Source organism: Falco cherrug, chromosome 9 (genome assembly GCF_023634085.1).
Source record: "Falco cherrug isolate bFalChe1 chromosome 9, bFalChe1.pri, whole genome shotgun sequence".
Lineage (NCBI taxonomy): Eukaryota > Metazoa > Chordata > Aves > Falconiformes > Falconidae > Falco > Falco cherrug.
Window position 1 is genome coordinate 39478747 of NC_073705.1, and position 15422 is coordinate 39494168.

At 38.7% G+C, this 15422-nt stretch overlaps 1 protein-coding gene across 1 annotated transcript in view; it reads left to right on the forward strand.

The window, feature by feature from the left end:
• Positions 1-15422, forward strand: part of CTNNA3 (catenin alpha 3) — a 503321-nt gene that overhangs the window by 123805 nt on the left and 364094 nt on the right. The window contains exon 7 of the mRNA XM_005433457.3: positions 983-1186. Within this exon, the coding sequence (XP_005433514.1) occupies positions 983-1186 (204 nt within the window). The remainder of the gene's footprint in view (positions 1-982; positions 1187-15422) is intronic.

A 15422-nucleotide genomic window follows, 5' to 3' on the forward strand; every position in this document is an offset into this window, starting at 1 on the left:
TCATAATTGTACATAGACAGTACAAGCTTAATATAAGATTCATATCTTCTTCTTAGGTATTTACAAGGTAAATGTACAAGACAAGCCCACTGGCTAGGAAGACAGATGACCCTCAAGAAGTGTAGACAGACACAGGAAAGAGTGAAAGACATTTTCTCTGTGTGTGTGTTTTTATACACATAGAAACACATTTCTATGTTTACAACCACAGTGACAAAACTTGAAGAGGAGAAACAATCCTGGCTAAGAGCTTGGAAAGATGGCACACAGCTGCCTGTTTTAAAGACATACTTTCTGTATGGCTGTGAACCTGGCAGTCTGAGCATCAGTTCTTTGCTTATAAAATGGGGTTGATAGCTTTTAGTTCTAGATTAAGATGTTGTGAAGATTGATAGACCAAGTAGTGCGATGATAAGAATGCATGCATTTTTATAAGGGTAGACAAATAGTGTTTCTGTTCCTAGAAGTGAATTTGTAGAAGAAGAAATGCCAGATACAGGTGTAGGAGAGGCTGAAACTGAGGATGAAAATCTTGAATCTCATGCAGCAAAAGCAGGAAACAGGGGGAAAGACTTGGAGACAAGGCAGTTGTGGTTGTGTGTCAACGTGGCCTGCAGGGTGATGTGATGTGTTTCCACTTATTTTGTGGGCTGCTTAGGTGTGAACCAGCTCCGGATGGAATGCTCTGTTGCTATCTTAGCACTGGGTCCCGGCCAGTAGGATCTGATAATGTGGATATTGCTTAGAACTAGTGAGATCCAAATGGCAGGGAGAACTTGGCTTTGTCTGCAAATGACCTGTATGCATAGCCCCAGCAGGGAAAATGGGATCTGCCATGGTCAAAAATACCTTGGATACTTCACAGGGAAAGGGCTGGTTGCAAGTCTAGGGAGCATAACGTCCCTGTAGTTAGTGCAAGTAAAAATAAAGCAGCAACTTAATTGGGCTGACTTTTCTTATCTGCACTCCTAATGTTTTCCAGAATTTAATTATCCTGGATCCTCTTGTAGTGAATGAAGAGAAAATAAGGCCATCACTAGAGAAACGTCTGGAAGCTATTATCAGTGGAGCGGCTTTGCTAGCTGATTCTTCCTGCACGCGTGATTTTCATCGAGAACGCATCATTGCTGAGTGCAATGCTATTCGCCAAGCTCTCCAAGATCTGCTTTCTGAATACATCAACAATGTAGGTAACCAAACTGTTTTCCTTTTTTTAATGTCTGCCTCAAAGCCTGTTTTAGTGTATCTTAGAATTTACCTATAATTAGGGTAAATTAGTGTTTAACCTATATATTTCTCAACATGCACTTTAAAAGGTTGAAAGGAACATTTTTCTGCGTAAATCTAATCAAACGCTAAATACAGATCCCCAAAATGAGTATGAATCGTATTATATCATACAGTCTGTGGAAAATGCTGTATTGTAGATACAGTGGACACGTTTAGGTGGTTTTATGGTTATTGTGAACTGTCACCAGTACAGAACAGACATAATCCATCATACTCTGGCAATAAGAATTTCTTCATAATGTCACTTCCTAGACCAGAGTTTTAAAATGTAATCTCTGTTTCTGTAGAAAGCAACAATTTAAATAATAATTTGTTAAAGCATAAGTAATCTGTTAGTATAACTTTTTAAAGTATAGCATTCACACTACTACCTTTGCTCTGTGTAAAATAACAGAGTTACAAGTGTAAAAATGACTCAATTGCTAAATTAGAAAGCTAGGACTGTTTGGTGAACCGAAAAGAAATCTGGTTGTTGTGCGTTTAGGCCAATTAATCTGTGAATTTTTGAAAAGGAATATAGTTTGATTATGTTTTAAAAATAACTATTTGATTTAAAGAACAGATTTGGCACTTTTTATGTCTGGCAGTTAAATGATAAACCAATGGAGACTCAGATACTGTTAATATGGGTACACAGTGTTAATATCATGCTTTTCCTCTGGAAACGTTTTCTGTAGACATACTGTTTTCTACAACAGACTCAAGATGATTCTTCAAGCGCATTGAGAGGATAATTGTATGATACAGCTATTTGTTTCTTTCTTGGAAAGCTGAAATTCCTTTCTATTCTTTTAAGTCATACTGGTTATCCCAATCCAAAGCTGTTCTAATGAGACTGTTTTCTTGATCTTATCCTATTGTTATTAGGATAACAAGACAAAGGGACCAAGATAATCTATGCATAACAGATGTTTTTTCATTTCACGGATCTTGTACTTTTTGATACTTTTTATTTATTGGGGGGCAGGTTGGAATTTACAGCTGATTTCTTTCATTTTCTGTGACATCAAGTTGTTTCAATCCCTATACTGGATAAAGATGCTTTCATATTTTTACCTAAAATCTAGCTGCAGTTTCTGTTGAATGCAACAAAATTCTTGAACCTCTTCGGTGATGCTTTACACAGGGGTTAACTATGCGAGATTTCTTTAACATTCTAAGCTAACTAGAGCTAGTCTTTTATACGTTCTTGTAGCAGGTGTCTATTGTGGTATCTGTTCTAGAGTGGATCAGGTTTGCTATTAAATGACTGAAAGTTTAATAAGGGGAGGCATCAACCTTTACCAGTTGGACTTGATAACCTTAAAGGTCTTTTCCAGCCTAAATGATTCTATGATTCTAACCTGTGGTAGCCAGAGCACATGGCAGAATGCAGATGTGGTGTAGAGCAACCCATATTAATCCAAAAGGTCACTGTGGGTTTGTTGCAAGAACTCTTTATGGAAATTCTACGTCTTGCAGGAGTAAACCTATGTTATTGTAAGTTAAGTGGTGTTAGAATCTTGGACTCTTGAAATAAAATTGTGATTATAATTGCTATTTCAGAAATAATCTTGGGGTTTAGGGTTACATAATGCAGACTGAGGGGAAAAGAATACATAGGCCACTCCACTGATGAGAAAGTCAGGAAGCAGCTATTTAAATATGGGAAAAAGGGAAAGTGTCATATAATTTGCTGCAGAACACCATGTCTGCACAAGGTGGCAAAGACAAGGAGGGAAGCAAAAAGGAAGAAATACATAAAATTTAAAAGTAATAGGTATTGTACTAGGGTTAAATGACAGGAGTGAATGTAAAGTTTTTAGTTTATTTTAGTACTCTTGATCTGCTAGTACAATTATTATTGATCTCAGTGGAAAAACTCTCACCAAGAATAGTTTATGGCTGTTACTGAGACTAGATTAAATGGGTTTTTCAATGAGAAAGATTATCAGGTGTCACTTACTTTATTTCACAACTCTAAGTCACTGAAGAATAGATGATAGATCCAGGAGACAGTGCTGATTTATCACGGTTTTCTGGGCTCTTCTATTAATAATTTCAATAAGCTATGACTGTGAATTGAATGAGCTATAAAAATTATGACAGCCATTTGTTAACATAGTACAATTTAAGGATTAGGTTGCAATTCCTGTCTTTTCCTTTAGAACGCTGTTGAACTCCACAAGCAATCACATTGTCTATGTAATACTTTATGTAAGTTTATGTGTATATTCTTGTGGTGTATTTGTGCCCTGTGCCCAGTGAAGTGCAGGGGCTTTGTACCACCGCTTGAGAATGGAAAGTTTTCCTTGCCCACTCTCCACAAAGGGCATGCTTTTGCTCCTGTCCTCATCCTGATGGTGTATGGTTCACAAAACATAACCTACGCACTATCATTTCAGTTCTTCTCCGTCACTCTGCTGACTTGCAGGAGTCAGCTGCTTAGATTTTTTCTGGATATGTGTCTGTCTTTCTTGCTTGTATATTTGGTTACTTAAGGCTTTTTCCTATCCGAGTGTTGCTAGTGGGAGCTGCATTGCTCCAAAGACACCACACACAGTAAGTGCCACCTTTGCAAATCCTTCTCTAGCAGCTGGTTTGCCATGAAGCTGTATGAGTCGCATTGACACTGGCAACATCCAGTCTATCTCTAAAGCCCCTGGCTCTGGTGCTGATGGTAGATGTGGTTGGCCTACATGGTAAGTGTTCACCTTTAACAGGATCATTGCCCAGGACTTGAGTGCCTGCATTTTGTGTAAGTTCTACATCGTCTGGTGGTTTGTTTTTTTTTTTTCCTTTGAAACTAGCCTCCCCCCCAATTATTCAAAGTCTCTAGTAAGCCTTAAGGACACCAAGTGAAATCAAGGGCCTATTGGTGTCAGTGATAAAATTTTGAGTTTTTATTACAAGCTGGGAGAAACATCTTTTCAACAGATAATGCCTTTTATGTCAGTGGCTGTTTTTCACAGAGGCTGTATCACAGTGAGATGATCCAACGGGAAGTTAAGCAAAATGTTCTTTACACTAATAAAGACCCACTCTGTCTCCAAGAATCTTTAAGTTTTTCTGTTTGCAAAGTAATTCAGACAGGTAGTAAATTGCAAATATATTTATAATTCTTCTGAAAGGCAGCAATTTTTTTTCTTGTATTTTGGAATTATTTGTGTACTATTGTTATCCTCTCTGAATTTTACTCATTGACATATATTGTTAAGGGATAAATTTGCATTTCAGGACATCAGATAATAGGAGTTACTACTGTGAATTTGAATGGCAGAATCATACTATGGTGTGTGGATAATAACGTATCCATACAAGCAATCATTTTGTTCCAGTAATAAGCACTTGTGTTTTCCTAATGACATGTTCTTGTCTTATGTCTGCTCATCCTTTATAATGAAAAGTTGTTTATTACATTGGAGTGCAGCAGTACTAACTCCATGTTTCTTGAGTTCTCTGTCTGCTTTTACTTCCAGTCACAATAGGGATATGCGCTTATCTGGGTGATCAAAAGGGATAATAGAATTATGATTGAGTGTGGGTTAAAGGGGCTGCTGCGAGCAGCAGTTAGGATGATTGCAGGCACTGCTTTCTCTGCTTTCATTAAATAGGGAGGGTGTATCTGAATAATTATTCTGTACCCACTGTAAAGATCGCTGGCTAGATTTTTCAGACATGGCTGAAAAAAGGTTGGTAAAGAAAGGTCAGATATGGTATGATAGCTGCTTTCTTGAATTCTGGTTTCCTTACTTTTGAAATGTTGTTTCATGATATTTGACCTTTATTAATTTCTCAGCTTATTCTGGTTATTGGTTTTGGATGTGTGTGTATCTATATATACACACACACTGTTATGCATACTGGGCCAGTATACTTTACACCTGTTCTGATAGATTGTGATTTCATTCGTGTGTATTTCAAAACCTTCTGTTTCTTACCTAGGTTTTTAAGTCAAAATTACCTAAGTGTTTGGGTCAAATAATGTTAGTAAAATAGTTTGCATTGTAATTTTCAAAATTTTTACATGTTTTTAGGACTTCTATCCTTAAAAATAGTTTCAAATGAAAATCTGAAATGTTGAGATCTGAAAATATATTTATAGAAACAATTTTCTTTTCATTTTGAATACATTAGCAAACTTTATACAGATTTGAAAAACACATCAGTGCCGCAGAATAATTTCTCCTGTTAAAAAATATTTCACAGAATGTTTGACACAACATTCACAGAAGTGTGTGACTATGCAAACTAGCAACAACTTAGTAATTTGGTCTGAAGTTTTGGATGCCCCTGTGCTACTTGTGCCATAGGTGGTGGTGGCTGTTGCTGCTTGCTGTACCACTGCTATACCATGTGTGTGGCATTGCTCTACTGAGTGTGGCTTGGAGCAGAGCCAAGCCATCCCTTCTTATGCCAGCAGTGGTTCCAGTCTCTTAATGAGACTTTTAAGAATATGGAAGGAGACTGATGATACATTTTACCTGGAGACCAGATCAGGAAGTGGACTGAAGTTGACCACATTGTACATATTTATATTACATATCCAGGGTACTGATTATCAAGCCCTGACCATCTACGTAGTCTAAGGGCAGGCCAAGCTGACTATAAATCTCATCTGCTTTTGTCAGACAGCATTGGCCCACTCCAGGAATGGTGCTGCAAGGGAGATGAATTAGTTGGTGGCAGATAGCGAAGGACCTGTATTGCATGTAGGGCATACTTGAATCTCACTGGGAATGCAGTTGTTGGATCATTATCTCCTTGGGTTCCCTGAAAGTTCTCTGAAGTCTGTTGCTTCGCAACAGGTTTGTATGCACAGCTTCTGGCTGTGACACACATTCGGATTTGAGGCATATTTGGATCTGAGCATGTAATGTGAAATGCTGTGAGGATGATACTAGGAGCTAGGATCCCTGAAAGTAGGGGGGCACTTGAGATGGGGAGTGAGCTGGACTGTGCTGAGCCCTCTAAGGAAAAGGTATGCAGTACAGAGTTCTCTGCAGCCGTGGGGAAGATCCAGCTGCAGGGAAGTGGATAGCTGGGACTTGTGCAGTTCTGTCTGTCTAGATTTCAAATTGTAATTGTTGTTCACTTACTAGAACCTGAGCATTGGAAATTCAAAACAAGAAAATGGATTGTAAGCCAGGAGCCTTTATTTATTTATGGCATGGTTCTGGGCCTTACCCTTTGTCTCAATTCATAAATTTGAGTGCTGAGAAGTGCTAATGCCTTGCTTTATGCCTATATTGAGTACTCTTCAACACCAGCTTAAGGTCTGACCCACTGTCTCTGTAGAGACTGCCTGTGATTGATAGCGTTTTGTGCCGTGCTTGCTCTTTTAAAGTGGAAGGACATATAGATATCTCAAACTTCATGTTATTTGTACTTTAATGGTTGCTGATGAAGACTTTTAATGGTTCTCTGGATAGAGGGAAGGCAAGACACTTCGGTTTATCATCATAGTGGTGCGGTGTATCTTGCTTTTAAGCTACTTAGTCTTGTTCTGAGCAACAGTTTTTTCATTTCAGTGCTCGGGGCAACATTTTCAGTAGTTCTGGAAATTGCAAGAATTCCTCAGAAAGAGTTGTTTCAGATTGAAAAAAAGATTCTGTTCAGCTTAAAAAGGGAACGTTCCATATTTTTAATTTAGAGAATCACCTTGTAATCTTTATTAGATATTTGCATCTCTTGGGACTATTTTCCCTTAATTATCCATGTGCTATAGCTGCAGAAAAGTGGATTACATAGTTAATAATATGTATATGAAAAGACTCGTAGTCCGTAAATAAGAAGTTAGGGTACAGAATGGTATCTCTTACCAGAGAAGATCCACATTGCACGAATCAAATAAGCAAACTTGGTAAAAAGCTCCAGACACTTCATATCTGCCTACAGCTCTTTATTGTAAAGCTTATGTTCTCCATTCACATAAGGGTTCACCTAACCTTATGCTATCGGACATGCTTCAGAGAACACAGGCTATTTCAGAAAACAATGTTTGCCACTATTTAAGTGTCATTAATATTGGGGTAATTTGCATTTAGGTTTTGGAGTGGGGGAATAGTGAGCGGTTTAATATGAGTATTTTTTTAATAGTATGCTGAAAATGGATTTGGAATGTATTATTTCATTCATAAATACATTTTTCATGACCTAAACCTTAAACCTTTTCATCTCAGTACCTGCCAGCTACTGTTTGCTCTTCTATGGAAAATTGCTATGGTGATGTGTGTTCAAATTTTGTTGTAAGAGATCTTCTTGCCAGATATCAAAAGCTTTACAAGCAGTCCACAGATCTTATATTGATAAGTATGTGTATTTTACCATCTTCACATTGTTTGTCCTTTTTTGTTGTTGCTGTTGGTGAAACTGCTGGAAGGACATTACCAGTTCTGCTAAGGCATGTACATCTTTTTACAGAGCTCCAAAACACTGTTTGATTGTGGCTTCCAGTGAAACTGTCTCTGTAGCTACATGGTATTGTGAATCTGTAAAACTGATAATTTGGTTCATTAATTAAAAAAATCTTAAGAGCTGTGACTGAAGAAATACATAAAGGTACAAAGCTGTATATGAAAATGCATTTAGCTTGATGAGTCTTTAACTTTCTCTGTATGGTGAAAATGATTCCAAACAATCATATGTGAGACAATTGAAGAGTACAGCAACTGTTTAGAGTTATGATAATGTGTTATTTGTTCAATAATATACTTCAGTGATGGATGCTCCAAAGTGTTGCCAGTAATATATGTCTAGGGAGCGAAGAATAGGGGACTGTTTGACTTGTCCTTCTTGGTTACTTCTGCTTTCTTTTACTAATATGTAACTTGAAAATTTCTGTGTAATTGCACTTTGGTTGAAGAAATGAGCCCAAACCTGGCAGACCAGACTAGCCAGGGGGTTCGAAGAAATCCTTTGTTAAAGTATTCAAGAACAGAATAGCTGTTGGTTATTCATGCAAGTGGGTGAACTAACTGACTTCCTGAAATCCTTTTTTTCTGTATTTTTATATAGGAACATGAACAAACAGAGCTTGTATTCACATCTTTTTGTAAAAAGAATGGATTCAAATGTTCTTACTTTACTGTCCTCTTCATATTCAAACATTTAAAAAACCCCTGCTGTTCCAGAGAAGTTTGGAAGTTAAGCATAGCAAAATGTAAACTATAAAAAATTCAGTGTGTGGATGGGAAGTGTCACTCAGATTATTCTTATTCAGGGTTTTTTTAAATGACTTTGTAGAGTATTATGTTTTCAGAAAAAAGGACTTCTTCCAGTAAAATTGGTGTGCCCCTATGGCATATTATGTTGTCATTTATGCAGGAAAACATGTAGTTTTCATAATTCTGTTGTTGACATTCATAGAATCATAGCAAAGTTTGGGTTGAAAAAGACCTTAAAGAACATCTAGTTCCAATCCCCCAACCATGGGCCGGGACACCTTCCACTAGACCAGGTTTCTCAGAGCCCCATCCAGCCTGGCCTTGAACGCTGCCAGGGATGGGGCATCCACAGCTTCTCTGGGCAACCTGTGCCAGTGCCTCACACCTGCACAGTAAAGAACTTCTTCCTAATATCTAATACAACTCTACCCTTTTTCAGTTTAAAACCATTCCCCGTTGTCCTGTCACTAGAGGCCCCTGTAGAAAGTCCCCCTCCAGCTTTCTGGCAGGCCCCCTTTGGGTACTGCAAGGCTGCTCTAAGGTCTCTGCAGAGCCTTCTCTTCTCCAGGCTGAACAACCCCAAGTCTCCCAGCCTGTCTTAGCAGGAAGAGATGCAACAGCCCCCTGATCACCTTTGTGGCCTCCTCTGGACTCGCTCAACAGGTCCATGTCCTTCTTACATTGGGGGGGGCAGAGCTGAACGCAGGACTCCAGGTGGGGTCTCGTGAGAGCGGAGCAGAGGGGGAGAATCACCTCCCTGGACCTGCTGGCCACGCTGCTTTTGATTCAGCCCAGGATGTGGTTGGCTTTCTGGGCTGCCGGGGCACGCTGCCAGGTCCTGGTGAGCTTCTCGTCCACCAACACCCCCAAGTCCTTCTCCTCAGGGCTGCTCTCAACCCATTCTCCACTCAGCCTGTATTTGTGCTTGGGATTGCCCCCACCCACGTGCAGGACCTTGCGCTTGGCCTTGTGGAACTTCATGAGGTTTGCCCAGGCCCACCTCTCAAGCCTGTCAGAGTCCCTCTGGATGACGACCCTTCCCTCCAGTGTGTCGACTGCACCACACAGCTTGGTGTCATCAGCAAACTTGCTGAGGGTGCACTCGATCCCACTGTCCCTGTCACCAGCAAAGATGTGAAATGGCACCGGTCCCAGTACCGGTCCCTGAGGAGCACCACTCATTACTGCTCTTCACTTGGACATCAAGCTCTTGACCACCAACTTTTTGACTGCGGCCATCCAGCCAATTCCTTATCCACCAAGCGGTCCATCCATCAGGTCCATGCCCCTCTGGTTTAGAGACAAGGATATAGTGTCGGACAGCGTCAAATCTTTGCATTGGCCAAGTACTTAGTTCAGTGGACTTTGAACACTCCTACAGTGTGTTTTCTTACATTTTATATGCAGTATGTGTAACTGAAAATTATTTTTCTAAATGTTAACTTTGGTCAAACATTTAGTTTTATAGAGAAATTAAATATGAACTGTTCAAGAAGATGTTTTTAGTGTGCTTAAAATACAAAAGTAGTCTCGTGAATTCCCCAAGTAGATTTACAGTTGAAAAATAAGCTGCATTTAAATTTACCTGATTATAGATGGTCTTATAGATTTTGCAACAAATTTTGGATCTGTGCATGTGAGCTAGAGAAAGATAATGAAAGATTTTTCTATTCTTAAGCCCTGTTTTTCATTTAACGGTTCTGAGCCAGGCTATTTCAGGATTAATCGGATCTTAACTTAAGGCTTGCATTGAAGTAATGTAGCGTGATGAGCGACTGATGGCTCTGTAGAGGATGATTCAGTACAATAGTCAGTAATTTGTATTTGGTATACCTGACAGGACTGGAAATATATTGGATTGCTGTAGACTAATTTTTTTCAGGGAACCTTCAATAAAGTAGGATTTTCTCTCTCCAAGATGAAATAAATCATTGGTTATGGTAATAAACAACCATTAAAAATAAAAATTAAAGTACTTGTTAACTCAACATCTACCTAGCTGTTTAATTTACTTTTTTTTCCCCCTTTTTTTATAGTATATGGAAAATGGTTGTCATTACGTGAGGTTTTTCTTAACCAGTTTCCTATTTTCTGGAGGATTTTAAAGACTGATCATTTTGCAAAATGTTAGTATGCCATTTCTAGGAACATTACCGGTCTGGTGCTTCAGAATGCATTTGTCTTGTCTTTTATCCTTTATCTAGGACAGCAGATTTTTGTTGTCCAAATATATTTCTAAGTTTTATTCTGCTTCAGGTTAAAAGATATTTACTTCTTGTTTATGCAACACTTTTTTATTGAAGAGATCAGTCATTGATAGTTTAGAGAGCTCTTCATTTGTCTGCAATATCTATATTCTCTTAAGACCAAATCCAACTTTTTAATGAAACACTTATTTTTTCTAAACAAATCCCAAATGCCTTAAATTATTTTTAAAAAACCCTTAATTGCTAAATATTGTAACTTACACTATCCCATATATCTCCATGTAATCTTTAAACACTGGTTCAGTGTGGTAGCATGCTGAGTGTTTAAGCTGACTTGAGTCAGACTTCTAACACTTTCTCCTGTAACGCAAAGTGATGAAGTATGGACTAGCTACATTGTGAGGTGGTGTGAAAGTGCTGTGCTCAATGGGGTGGGATCAGCAGCATAGATTCCTGCTAGGGGTGTACTCCTGGGGTCAGTGCTGGGTCCAGTACTGTTTAACTCATTAATGTCCAAAGTGATGGAGAGTGCACTGTCAGCAAACTTGTAGATAATGCAGAACTCGGAGGAACGGCTGATACACCAGCTGATTGTGCTCCCTTTAGAGGGACCTCAACAGGCAGGAGAAAAGGGCTGACAAAGAACCTCATGAAGTTCCACAAAGGGAAAGACCAAGCCCTACACCAAGCTGGGCACGAGCCAGCAATGTGCTCTTGCAGCAAAGGCCAAGAGCCTGCTGGGCTTCATTAGGAAAAGCATAGCCAGCAGGTCAAGGAGGTGATACTTCACCTTTACTGAGCTCTGGTGAGAGACATCTGGAGTGCTGTGCCCAGTGCTGGGCTCTCCTTTGTACACAGCTATACTGGATAGAGTTTAGTTGGAAGGCTGTGAATCTGGCTGAGGATTTGGAGCATTGACTGTACAAAGAGAGGCTGAGAGCTGGGGTTGTTCAGTCTGGGGAGCAGAAGGCTCTAGGAACATCTTACAGTATGTACAAATATCTGATGAGAGGGAGTAGAGAATGCAAAGGTAGACACGTCTGAGGGTTTCCTAGTGACAGGACAAGAGGCAGTGGCAGAAACTGAAATACAGGAAATTGCATTTAAACAAGAAACTTTATTTTCTGTGAGAGTGATTGAACACTGGAACAGGTTTCCCAGCGAGGTTGTGGAGTTCCAATCCAAAACCCAAATGAACATGGCTGTAGTTGACCGTGCATTGAGCAGTGTGTTGGATTGGATCATCTCCAGACATCCCTCCTGACTTCAGTATGAGAAGTTTGATTCTAAACATTTGAATAAATCCCAAAGTCTGTGCAACTTGTGCAACTTCCTGGATGTCCCTTCCAGCTTCTTTTAATGTAAAGTAAATCCTGTTATTTACTAATTTAAGATAAAAAGATACTCCGGTAATGAGGGTAAGACAAGAAATTACGTGAAGTAGTAAACCCAAAGTTTCTTTAATTTGAATAATCTCTGACAATCTTAAGGTAGAGAAAGGAAGAGTGGTTACTAATTTGTGTGCTGGTTAATCCTCTATATAAAACAAAGGTTAGAATGACACCTTGAATTCCTTGTAGAAATAATTCAGGAAGTGGTTGATTAAAGCCTGTCCCTATGAATTTCATCAGCTATAATGCTGAGATCTACTGTGTGGATAAAATCAAATGCTTTTTCTTGTAGTTACTCAATTTTTAGATATTTGCATGCCAGCAACCTATGAGATGCTGCAGTTCTTAATTTATAGAACCAAAGGTGACTTCTTTGATGGAAATGGAGATAGCTGCATAGTTCTGGACTGGCTTTTCAACTTAATTTCTGGCCTAATTTCTGCTGATCTTTTTTTGTGAGGAATGAATAGTGGAGCTTTATGTGAAATAGCTTATGTTCACTTTTGATTAAATCAGTACTGTATCATAAAACCATCGTTGCATACAAATTTCTAATGCTTTGTCTTTACTGTTCAGCCAGATCTTAAAACTGTGATTTAAAAGAGATCGGGGACACGAGGATCTAAATCCAAATTCCACATTTCCATTTTCTTTCTGAGAAGAAAATCAAAACATGTCTTAAGGAACAAAACCAGATCCTTTTCTGTGGTCATAAACAACATTTATTGGCACTTCCTTTTTAATTTAAATTTTATTTCAGTGGATTCATTTCCAGTTGTTGTTTCTCTATCTGATGTGCCACTCTTTCTTAATTAACTAAAATGGAAGAATATTCTTTTGTATAATTGCATTTGTGACCAGTGTGTGATCAGAAGACTAGAGAAGTAAACAATCAAACCAACCACCACCATCGTATTAATTAACAAAAACAAAACCAAAAAAAGTTCTTTCACGATCAGCTTTTCTCAAGCACTGTTTCTCGCAGTTGTTTTCTAAGCCTGTGTTGCCAATTGGCACTTTTTCTTTCTGTTTGAGTTTGTGAAGAAAATAAATGTTTCAAATCAGACAGCTGCAATGCTTAGTAGAATACATTAATGTAAATTATTCTAATTACTCTGTTTACTTGAAAATCCTTGCTATCTTAGGTTATTCTAATTATTTTTAACATTGTTCATTATCAGTAGCAAAAATTAAAGAAAATTTATATGAAGATGGAAAGAAAGGATAAGCCAGCTACTTAACTAGGGGCTGTACTTGAGAATAATCAAGGACTATCTTTTCTATCAATTAGTGATGCCTCTGATTTTCTTAAAACCCTTTATATTGTATAGGAGGTACTATCAGTCTGCAGAAGGAGATAACTGGTAAAGGAATCCCTCCCTCTGTTCTCTTACTGAATGTATTTAGCTCTTTGCAGGAGAAGTGAATAATATTCAATTTGAATTCCATGTAAATAGGAGAAAATAAATATAGTAATTAAATACACCCTGGAAGCAGTTAATGGAAAACAAAACTGGAGTCCAAGGTAAATGCCTTCTCTGGAAACTTGATTAGGACTCTTTTTTTGGTTTTGTTTTTATTATTATTATTATTTCTTCATACAGAAAAAGATCACTGTATTATTAATGTGTCTTTACTAACTGTACGTATGCACAAATGGACAGTGTATACATGATAGAAGATATGGACACAAGCAATAACTGCTTTGGTTTGGTAATGATGTTTCCAGTCTATTGGTTGGAATAATAAGGAAGAGAAGTAGGTGAAAACTTTGCAAAATCCCTGTAGAAAGTGTGAACTAAATGAAAACAAACAACGACTGGGTAAAGGAATCATGAAATGCTGTATGACAGTTTATAGCCATTTTTTAAGCAGGCAAGTTCATAATGACATATTTTATCCTTGCTACAATTGGCTAGGAAATGGAGCTTTTATTTCTTGGTTCTCAAGTTACTGGAAAACTTTTTTATTCTAATTCTAAAAAAAGAAAAGGCCTCATAATCTTCTGGATTCTGCCAGGCACCTCCTGTGTTCAACTGTGCACACATTAAAGCAAGATGTCTAAATGAATCACACTGCGATGTCTTAGGCGATGGTGACTGATATTACCAAGATTATTACCATTTTTTTACCTGTCCACTCCTTAACAGCTGTGGACCAACTGACCAGACTGTTGAGATGAGAGATGAAGTATTATTCTAGATGCCAATGGGAAACCAGAGTGCTGTTGCGTATAAGTGAGCATGCAAAATCTGAATAAGCCCCAGGTAAGGCTGCCAGGTTCTTAGGCTGTTTGGCTCCTTAGTTATTGTGAGCCTCAGAACACCTGCCTCTCTCAGCTGTACGAACAGAATTTTTGTAGAGCAAGATTACTCAGGGACTGGTACCTCCAGGTTCTTCCCAGAACTGACTGGGAGCAGTGGATCTGAAACTTTCAGGTTTTGGTTCCAAGGCCATCTTGCAGAGCTGGCAGGGCGTATGCTTGTGTTTTGTCAGCTGTTGTGCTTGCTCTGTTTCCATGGAATATTCTGCTTTTGATAAACTAGAAAAATTCAATAAAAGAATGATTCCTCTGGTGAATTTCTAGTCAGCTGTATTCTGGATTTCTGATGTTGTGCTTCGATTTCTACTATGTTTGTTTTCCAGTTAGTCTGTAGACTGTTAGTGCTATTTTAAATGTTTGATAGAATTGTAAGCAAGTAGTAAGCCCTCTGACTACTTAATTTTTTCTCTGTAGCTATCATCAATATTAACTTAATCATTGAATCTATTAGTTAAAATACAATTGTATGATGTTTTAGGTTATGAGGGACATCTGACATCTGGTGACACTCCCTGCCCTAGATCAGGTTACCTGAGGCCATGTTCAGTCAAGGCCAGATTTTTAAGGATGCAGATTCCACTGACTCTAGGTGCCTTTTCCAGTGTTTTATCATCATTGTGAAGCACTTTCCCCCCGCTCTGTCTCATCAGTTTCCCTTTCCCCCTTGCTTTGCTTTGATCTAAGTGCTCAGTTCAGCTGGAATAGGTAGCCCCATTGTGTACCCACATGTTTGTGCTGTCAGCCACTCAGGTCCATCCCCTTGCTTGTGCTAGTTCTGATACTTGTTACCCTGTCTGTCAGCCCGGTCAGCTTGCCAAAGTGACTATTTGCTTGTTCTTGTTGGATTAATTTTCTTTCACTTTACTGAGCTGAGTCAACCTCTGAGAAGGGCGCACAAGCTCTATATACACGCCCAGGGAAAGAGGAATTAGTTACTCAGAGTGCTGAAGTGGGCTACTTGAGCAGAACTGTCCTTTTTGTGGGCTGTGAGCTGTTAACTCAGTCCACCCTAGGAAATCAGAAAGACTCCTGCACTTTCTTCCTTATCCACCTGACTCGTTATCCT